General features: G+C 50.1%; 1 protein-coding gene across 1 annotated transcript; it reads left to right on the top strand.

Moving 5' to 3' along the window:
* Window positions 1-2,760: 2,760 nt before the first annotated feature.
* Bhlhe41 (basic helix-loop-helix family member e41) lies at window positions 2,761-7,217 on the top strand. The gene is made up of 5 exons (XM_031383890.1): window positions 2,761-3,161; window positions 3,306-3,369; window positions 3,683-3,790; window positions 4,147-4,258; window positions 4,650-7,217. The coding sequence occupies exons 1-5, from the start codon at window positions 3,100-3,102 to the stop codon at window positions 5,534-5,536; spliced, it is 1,233 nt and encodes a 410-aa protein (XP_031239750.1). The 5' UTR covers window positions 2,761-3,099; the 3' UTR covers window positions 5,537-7,217.
* The last annotated feature ends 3,010 nt before the right edge of the window (window positions 7,218-10,227 follow it).

Here is a 10,227-nt window from a genome sequence, read left to right as displayed (position 1 = left end):
GTCTCCACAGACACGAGTATGGGACAGACATGGCAAGAAACTCAAGTGTAAAGCAGAGGATATGCAGGAAGTGTCATCAGAAGGATGATCAGACACAGAAGACAACAGAACACAGACCAAAACTCCAGGGGAAAGGCAACACTTAGAAGGAAGACCAGGGAGGGGTGTGGGGGGGGGGAAGGGGCAAAGAAAAGCCCAAAGGTGAGCGAGCACAAGAGGAAAGCAGGCAAAAGAAGCAAGGCTTACAGCGGTGGTGGCTGAGGCAGCCATTAACCCAGCTGTGCGAGCCATAGCCAGGTGTGATGGCATACACCTTTAATTCCAGCACTCTGGAAGCAGAGACAGGCCAGTACCTTGAGTTCAAGGCCAGCTTTGTCTATACAGGGAATTGCAGGCCCTGCCAAGACTACACAGTGAGATCCCATCTTAAAAATAAATAAATAAATAAACAAATAAATAAATAATAATAAAGAAACAAAACAAAACAAAAAACCACCGCCCGAAGTTTTTGTAAAAAATACAAATAAAATGAGCAAAAGACCAACTTGCATATTGAGCTGGTTATCAGAAGTATAAGAGTACAGAAATGCTGACTATAGCCGGGTTGTGGTGGCACATGCCTTTAATCCCAGCACTTGGGAGGCAGAGGCAGGCGGATTTCTGAGTTCAAGGCCAGCCTGGTCTACAGAGTGAGTTCCAAGACAGCCAGGGCTACACAGAGAAACCCTGTCTCGAAAAACAAAACAAACAAACAAAAACCCAAACAAACAAAAAGAAATGCTGACTATAGAATTAAAAGTTTCGGTAAGACGGGTAGGGAGCCAGGGAGGAGAAAATGCTATGAAGGAAGGCTGAAGGCTACATCATCCAGGAGTCTTTTCAGAGTGGTGAGTTTACAAGCTCACTTCTGGCCCTCCCCTTGACCCTCAAGGTTCCTGTTTCTATCCCCTCAACTCCCTACGCCCCTCCACCCCCCTCCCTGGCCCAGTCCCATTTGGTTTCAGCTGAAAGCTGGCTCCTATGCTAGTCCTAGTCCAGGAGTTCCTCTGAGCAGATGTTGGCCTGTGACTCCTCTGTGTACTGGCAAGGCCAAGATGCAGTGACCCAGGCGTATATATTCCTCTAATGCTCTCCCATCATTTTAAAAGCAGGATTGGCTCTTGAGTATGTTTGGAGAGGCACGAACTTTCAGAAATCCAGACGACAGAGGGCTGTTGTTGCTATTTTTTTTTTTTTTTATTCTATTGACCTTAGCCTCCTATACCCCTACCTAACCTGGCCAGCTAAGAACTAGAGGAAGCTGGGGCTCTTAACTGCACTAATAAGCTGTTGAAAGCTCTAACTTGCCTCGGAATCAGAAAGATCAACCACTTAGAGACAAGGGGGGGGGGGGGTAAGGGGTTAAGGTAAAAATCCAAATCTGCATTTAAAAAAAATCACTTTCACTATTTCATTAATTAATCGCCTGCAGTAAAACAAGCCGAGTCGTCCTACTCGAGGAACCCGGGAGGGTGCTGGAAAGGAACTCAACCCTGCAGCTCCGCCCAGGACTCGGGCTCCACCGCCGCGCCGCTAGGCCGGGAGGAGGCTCCGCGGCACGTGACCCGCTCCAGCCGCCCTGGTCGGCGACCCAGATCGGTCCCCGGAACCCAAGCGCGGCTGCCCTGGCCCTGCTGCGCTCCAGTGCGCGTGCATTTGGGGCCCAGGTCCCTCTGGGTTCACGTGCCACTGGCGATCGGGAATGCCCGAGAGGGAATGTGATTGTCAATTCAGTGAATTCAGTGTAGGAGCAACCCGGGGTCTCCCCGCCCACGGGGATGGAATTCGGATTCCTATTTATCCTGAGTTGTGGGGACACTGGGCACCTGGGGACAGTTGTCCCCGGCTGTGTGGACCGAGCTCCGGAGGACACGGGGTGCGCGCACGGCATCCCTGCGCGCTGATGTGGCAGCCGCCGCAGGTCGCATCACGTTGCCGGCCCTGTGCTGGTACCCGCTGGAGACAGGATTAAGGAGGGAGGCCGCGGAGGTGCCAGTAGTAAACGTGGGCTCGCCACACTCTCGGCGTGGCTTATCGCACGAGGGAGGCGGGAGGCAGCACAGCGTCTCGCAGGCTGGGGCGGGCAGGACCGGGACTGCGTGGCTTTCCCGCAGCAGTCCTTGCGTGCCTCCCGCCCGGTGCCACCCTTCCTCCTCCCTGCTCTCCCCTGGGAGCACCCGAGGCCCCAAACGTCATCTGCCTCTGTGATTAGTGGCACCGCAATTCCGACTGCTGCGGGAAGTTTAGGTGGCCCGGGGACACTGTTGCCAAAACCACTTGGAATGTGACATTCAGAATCAGTGTCTACATTTTCACTGATCTTAAATCCGGGAAGCGAATTGCAAGTCACCCCTTTTCAGGGTAGATCTCCAGACTGACCTAGAGAGTGTCTTTCTACCCGACCCTCCCTTCACGCCTGGCCAGTAAGCGATGAGCAAAAGCTCCGAATTTTCCTTCCCTGCTCAAGTTTAGCCACCACGAATTCGCGATCTTTCTCTGGCCCAAACCAACAGCAATCGGTGGGAAAGCAAAAGGCCACGTCCACGGTTCTGCACCGAGATGCCGGCCGAGCCGGGGGAGCCCCGCGTCCCGCCCCGCCCCCGCGCCCTGCAGCGCCTCGGGGAAGACGAACGGCTCGCCGGGTGGCGGCTCCCTCCAGGTGGCCCCAATCAGGTGTCCCCGCCCCCCCTCCCGGCCCCTCCTCCCCGCCCCCCTCCGGGCTGGACCGCGGATGGTACGTTCCGCACGTGAGCTGGGTGCTGGTCTGGCCGGCGACGCGCGTGCCCTGTGGCCAAACACTGCCCCGAGTGAGAGCAAACTACCAGCGCAGTGCGTGTGTGTGCGCGCGGGTGTGCGCGCGCGGGTGTGCGAGAGGGCGAGCGAGCGAGCACGGGGCGGAGGGCGGCCAACTGCTTCACACTTTCAATACTGCACTGAAGAGAGAGAGCGAGACAGCCTGGAGACGCACACATCCCCCCCAAATCTCTCCAGGCGACCGTCCCACAGATTACAGGACAGAACCCTCCAAATCGAAACGGAGGAAACGGACAGCCATTGAACATGGACGAAGGAATCCCTCATTTGCAAGAGAGACAGTTACTGGAACATAGGGATTTTCTAGGGTAAGGTGTACGCACCGTTGCGAATATCTGTCTAGGCGTCGGTTTGGCTTTAAAAAAAAAATCCCCTGCACAAAGTGATATGGAGCGGGTGAGGGCAGAGCCCCTCCCGGAATGGGGGCCTGATGCTGATTTCTGTTTTTGCAGACTGGACTATTCCTCTTTGTATATGTGTAAACCCAAAAGGAGCTTGAAGCGAGACGACACCAAGGTAAGTCTTAAGTTTCCCATAACCTGCCTGGATAGTTAATTAGGGCCATTGATTTCGCAAGGAAACTCTGCCCGCAAATATATTCCAGCCCTGAGCTTTCCTAACTGTGAATTTTAAGTGGCTTGCTGGATACTCCGGGGGATATTCAACACCGCACCTGAATTTAAATTGCATTTTAGAAGTCTAGAGGAGAGAGTTCTGGGCATTAGTTCATTACATAGTGTGTTTGGGGGTTGGGGAGGGAGGGTTCTATCCAGTAAGTGAATGAATGTTTAGCTTACTGCTATATCTTTTCTCTGGCTCATATATGAAGGATACCTACAAATTACCGCACAGATTAATAGAAAAGAAGAGACGAGACCGAATTAATGAATGCATTGCTCAGCTGAAAGATTTACTGCCTGAACATCTGAAACTGACAGTAAGATGAACATTTTCATTCTTTTGATGGTCTCCGGGGTGGATCTACCTGATAAGACGCCCAGAAATAAGATAATAAATATAAATATTAAGAGGCCTGCCTTCTAACTTATGCTGTAACTAAGAGTTTCCCAGAGACTCAGAACAGGGGTTTCGGGCTAAGGCAGAGATCATTGATGACCTGACTGTGGGGAGTGTGGGGAGCTGAGCAGCGCTTCCTTCCCAGTGGGTTTGTGTGTGTGTGAGTGTGTGCGTGTGCAAGTGTGTGCCTAAGTTGCTGGGCTGCGTAGAAGGCCAATTAAATAAAAATGCGTGTTTTAAAGTAACCCCTGCCCCCTCTTTGTTGCCCCACTGCAGACACTGGGGCATCTGGAGAAAGCAGTAGTCTTGGAATTAACTTTAAAGCACTTAAAAGCGCTAACAGCCTTAACGGAGCAGCAGCATCAGAAGATAATTGCTTTACAGAATGGTAAGTGGGTCTGAGGAAGCCAGCCTACCCTGGGACAAAACGGGGTAACGCTGGGGGCGCAATGCTAGGACTTCCCGCTGCGTCCTGCTCCTGGTGAACGTCGTCTCTTTCCCTTTGATGACAAGTACCTCAGAGCATCCCAAAAGCTTTCTACAGAGCTGGAGGAGCCCCGTTTTTATTTAAAGTGGCGGCTGCACCTCTCCAGTTGGGTTTTTCAGCCAGGAGGAGAGCGCCTCACCGCGCCACCCCCTCCTCTCGGCAGTCTGCGGATTATGTCGCTGGAATGCCCAGGAAAAGCCGAGCTCACTGTAGGCAGCGCAGGGCCCACGTGATGAGCAGATGTCTTAACGCCGCGGTTTTTCTTCTCGCCTCCCTCCCCCGTGCACCCTAGGGGAGCGCTCTCTGAAATCGCCGGTCCAGGCCGACTTGGATGCGTTCCACTCGGGGTTTCAAACCTGCGCCAAAGAAGTCTTGCAATACCTCGCGCGCTTTGAGAGCTGGACGCCCAGGGAGCCGCGCTGCGCACAGCTCGTCAGCCACCTGCACGCCGTGGCCACCCAGCTCCTGACGCCACAGGTGCCACCCGGCAGGGGCCCTGGGCGCGCGCCCTGCAGCGCGGGGGCTGCGGCCGCCTCGGGTCCCGAGCGCGTCGCCCGCTGCGTGCCGGTCATCCAGCGGACTCAGCCCGGCACGGAGCCCGAGCACGACACGGACACCGACAGCGGCTACGGAGGCGAGGCGGAGCAGGGCCGCGCCGCCGTTAAGCAGGAGCCACCCGGGGACCCGTCGCCTGCGCCCAAGAGGCCGAAGCTAGAGGCGCGCGGCGCGCTCCTGGGCCCGGAGCCCGCGCTGCTCGGCTCGCTCGTGGCGCTGGGCGGGGGCGCGCCCTTCGCGCAGCCCGCCGCCGCGCCCTTCTGCCTGCCCTTCTACCTGCTGTCGCCGTCCGCCGCCTACGTACAGCCCTGGCTAGACAAGAGCGGTCTGGACAAGTATCTGTACCCCGCGGCGGCCGCGCCCTTCCCGCTGCTGTATCCGGGCATTCCCGCCGCGGCCGCCGCCGCTGCTGCCGCCGCTTTCCCTTGCTTGTCGTCCGTGCTGTCGCCACCACCGGAGAAGGCAGGAGCGGCCGCCGGTGGTGCCCCGTTCCTAGCGCACGAGGTGGCGCCCCCGGGGCCGCTGCGCCCCCAGCACGCGCAAAGCCGCACCCACCTGCCGCGCGCCGTGAACCCGGAGAGCTCTCAGGAAGATGCCACGCAGCCAGCCAAGGATGCCCCCTGAACACAGCATTCCTTCCAGAACAGGGCAGGGGGCTCCCGAGGAGTCGCCAGGTTTCCAAGTTCAAACGTCCCCTAAAGCGTACCAGGGAGGAAGAGTAAGCGATGCTCGACAGGCTTAGGACAAAAACAGGTGTTTTGTGTATGTTTGGAGTTCCTGTTTTGCCCTTTTCTCAGCCTTTTGCCACCCCACCCTGTATCCTTTCACACTCCCTCCCCCCATCCCTGCTGTTACGGAGCCTCTCCGAGAAGTACTGGTTATCTTCTATTACCCTCCTGACATTTAGTCCACGTCCCCTCTTTCCAAATACAGACCCTAGTTCAGGAGTCTGTTGGGTGGGAGAGCCATGTGGAACGACTTAGAGTGCCTGGTCCCAGAGCTCCTTGACCCAGGCCTGGAACAGTAGCTGTGTCTCCCAACTGTCCCCTTAGGAGGTGGTCCATTAACTGAGGGTCTTTGAGAGTAACATTTACATGTCAGTATTTTGTATTGTTCAGTTTCCTGGAAGGTACCTATTTTCAAAGAAGTGAGGATGCTGTGGCCCTGTTGTGAGGTGGCTGGAGTGGTTTCTTTATACCTTGCACCTGTTGGGAGAAATCTTCAGGCACAGTGGTGGGAGCTGGGGGAGGGAGGTTGGAGCCTGTGGCGCCTTTGCTCGCACTTTATTGACAAATTGACCTCAAGCCCCTTTGACATGTCTCAACTCTCACGTGTATGTCATAGGTTATATATTTGTGTTTCTGATCCCTCATTATTTTATCCATCATGGTCCCAAATTTTTGTAACATTACTGGGTTTTTCTCTTTTTTTTTTTTTGGCGGGGGGGTGGGTGTCGCGTGGGGCGGATGTTAAAGTGCTCTGGGCTGGGAAAAGACAAGCCCAAACCGACTGATTGTCGAATTCTTAGATGACAGAAGTGGAGAGAGGGGCTTGTGGTCCCTTGTGATGAGAAGTGCTGTGAACATGTAGAAGGCCCTGCCAGGCCTCTCGCCCTCTCAAGTCTGTATGTATTTTTCGGGAGACCAAACCAGATACCAGATAATCAGGAAGAAAGCTTTTTAAAATAAGGCATAAACCAAGACCTTGTCTAGATATTTTTAGTTTGTTGCCAAGGTAGCACTGAGAAATCTCACTTGAATGTTACGTAAGGGGTGAGACACAACAGTGAAGAAACTTCTCTGGGTCTGGGAGTGTTCGGTCAGGTCCGTTTGCTGCTGCTGCTGCTACTGTTTGCCTCAAACGCTGTGTTTACACAACGTTAAACTTCTTAGCCTACCAAGGCGGCTGTATGTACATAGCTGTTCATACTCCCGATTAATGATGTCTGACACGCTATTTTTGTAGGGAGAAGATACCTGCTAATGATATTTTGAGTTAAAATATCTTTTGGGGCGGACTTGGTGAAATGTTTGCCCCTGGGTTACAATGCTTATACTGCTTGGTGCAAGCTTATGCTGTCTTAAATTATTAAACAAATAAAAATATTATCTGCAAGAAAAACCAGCTGGTTTAGACAAGCTTAGTATGTAAAGATAAGCTAGAAACTATCTTTATATTCTAGTATTTTCAGCACTCCATATTACCTAAATATTGCCACACTATTTTGTGATTTAAAAGTTCTTACTAAGGAATAAAATCTTTATATATGATATGAGATGGTCTAATAATTAAATGATACTGGGTACCCCATGAGTTTTCAGAGACTGCTGAGTATAAGGGCCTGAGCCCATCAGCGTACTCCAATGCTTTCTGTTTGGTTTTGGTTTTATTCATTCATTTATTTTTATCAGTGGTTCTCCAGAGAGACTCCTGGTTTGGGCCCTGGGTCCCCATTTCTCCCAGTCTATCGTAATGAAAACCACAGAAGGAGTGTCTAACAATCACTGGGAGGTCATTCACCTTAGGCCCAGATTGCTAATGTTTTCGTGATTTACCAGGTTTGGGTCTATGACCCCAGATATCCTCTCTTGTGTGGTCTGGTGTTTCTCTTCCGCTCAGGTCTGAAACACACTAGGGGGAGGGATGTTTCGCTCATGCAAATATTTTGCCTTCTTAAGTTTTACATAGTAGACTTTGCCTTGGAGTTCAGGAAATGATTTGTAGACTTTTCTCAAGCATAAGATCATAACCATGCTTGGAGACAAAGGGCTGTCCACTTTCTTCAGGCAGTGGTGGTGTTGAACCCCTGACTTGAGGTGTGTGAGTGACACTTTCTAAGATGTAGGAGAAGCACTCCCTCTGCTGACTGTGACAAGCTGACAAGGCATGGTAAACCAGAAGTCATAGCTCATGCATCTGCTAGGTCAGTCCCCTGAACTTTGTAAGGGAAGAAAGTCAGGCAAGGTCACAGAGGCACTGGCCAGAGCTTGGCCAGGCCCAGTATCTCCCTCTACTTGAGGACTTCAGTTCTGGGCCAAGGATGCTCCCTTTGATTGGATAAAGCTCCTGAAACTGAGCAAACCAACCACGGGGGCAAAGGAAACAAAATTCAGCCGATGCTGTCAGCTAGAGGCTGTGTAGAGCCTTGATAATGTCAGTCACGAGAAAGATGGCTTGTCCTAAATTTAAAATTATATAAAAAACAGCATTTTAAGTATTTTGAGCTATATTTTGTTTCCATTATTGTCAAGACAGAAAAGAAGATGCAACAGTTGACATTTGGATGATTTTGTAACATGTAATAGAAGCTTTCTTTTTTACTTTGGCCAGGTTTTATAGGTTGCTTATTCAGTCTGAAATTATAAATAGTAACATGATAAAATTACAAAGTTAGGGCAGAAAATAAAAATAGTATTTTCCGTATTACATCTGAAAGTGTAATCTCCTGTGTTTCTAGGGATGGTACTCAGGACCTTGGGCAAACTGGGCCAGAGTGCTACCACTGCCTGGGCCCTCAGCCTCTCATGATTTGAGTCACTGGTTGATTTTAATGAATTAACAGCTGAGTCAGAATTCACTAAGGAGGTAGATTTGAAACATCAGCTGAACTTAGTACATCATGTGATCTTCCAACCTAACAGCTACGAATCTTTATTCAGTAATACAATTAATGTTAATCAATAGACAGGAAACTTTATGTTGAATTTATAAATGCCCCCACTACCCAGCTAAAATTTACATTTTCAAGGTGTTGGAAACCACAGCTATGAAAATCTAACTGGCATTCTAGTCCCATGGTTATGGTTAATGGTGTTACTGACTTCGGGGACCAGGCCATTTGTGACTCCTAGCTTGAGGCAAGTAGGACCTTAGCCTAGTACTGTTGGTCACTGGTCAGTCAATGTTTGTCCTCTCCATGGGAGGTGACTGCTTGAGACCTTGGAAAGACAGGGCTAGGCAAACAGTCCTTAAAGGCTTTTTATTTCAGGTAGAGATGAACAGAGTGATTTAAGACCAGTAGCCTCCTTATGTGAAAGAGGCAAGTACATCTCTTACTAAAAACTCTTAATCTGTTGACCCTTCATATCAATATATTGAGTCTCTTGTTAATTTAAGCAAATTCTAGATAGATTTACAATCTACTCACTCGTACCCCAAGTGCCAGCTTTTCGTGAGTGAATTTGGTGGAGAACTGAAAGAAAATCTCATTTTCTGGGGAATGGGAGATTGCACTGCAAATGTGCTAGTCTCAGAGTCCTATGCCTGCCTTAAAATCATATTTCTTGTACGATTGGAACAAACTCCAAACAAATACAAAAGTGTACTTTAAAAAGAGCTGATATTTTAAAACTCTGAATCTAGAGACATCCCCACGAACAGCAGAAATCTCTAGATTAATGCTATTTTTGTCTTTCCTTTGGAAAAAAAATTAGAGGAAACCATACTAAAGTTTATTATATCTATCCTCTGGGAAGTTCTAGGAAACTACCCTAAGCATATTAAATGTTTCTAATTATTCAGGGACTGAAGCATCACTGTTATGAGTTTTTTGTGTTTTTGCATTTGGGCCTACCCCTACAGAGCAGTTGTGTCAGATTACTTATGTAGAGACAGGGTTTCACAATGAAGCACTGGCTGGCCTGGAACTCCCGTATTGACCACATGCCTCTCTGTCTTCTTGAGTGTTGAAATGAAAGGCACCACACCTGGCTACATCTGCTTTTTCAGGGTTTCAGCCTCTTTCCCCAGCCAGTCTGCTAACCGTCACTTCTCAGTGGTCAGAGAGAGGCCTCCAATGCATACCTGGTTTGGTGCCTGTTTACTGTGGGCAGGGACGGAACCACACCCATTTTCACACGTGTCTAAAATGGGAGTAAATAGGTTCAGACAGAGGCCCCGAGGGTCCTTCTGTAAGCAAATCACGTGTGCTTATATTCTCAGGGATGGTTTCTCCCACAAGCTACCTCTATTTTCTAAAACTTCTAGATTTTCAGCAAAGTTCCCCATCAGATTGTTTGAAATCTACAAGTGCTTTATGTATCTTTCCATTCTTATGTAAAAATAAAAGCCAGGTGCTAATGGCTTCAGAGGATAGCAGACAGAACAACATTCTCGTTTTTTTTTTTTCTAGAACTAAGACATTGGCTGGGTGCTTCTTTCTTTCAGGTCAGTGAGAACAGGACATTAGTGAAGATTGGTGGAGCATTTCCATTCATGGGTGACCCTGGACCCTTTTTCTGGGTTGTAATGTCTACATGATGGGTATAGGTCCAGCAAGAACATTCTGGAAGCTGTCTGGGTAGGTGGGTGTGCCA

The sequence above is a fragment of the Mastomys coucha genome, unplaced genomic scaffold (genome assembly GCF_008632895.1).
Source record: "Mastomys coucha isolate ucsf_1 unplaced genomic scaffold, UCSF_Mcou_1 pScaffold20, whole genome shotgun sequence".
NCBI lineage: Eukaryota > Metazoa > Chordata > Mammalia > Rodentia > Muridae > Mastomys > Mastomys coucha.
The sequence above is the reverse complement of the archived record's forward strand: the minus strand, read 5'-3'. Positions and strand labels throughout refer to the sequence as shown.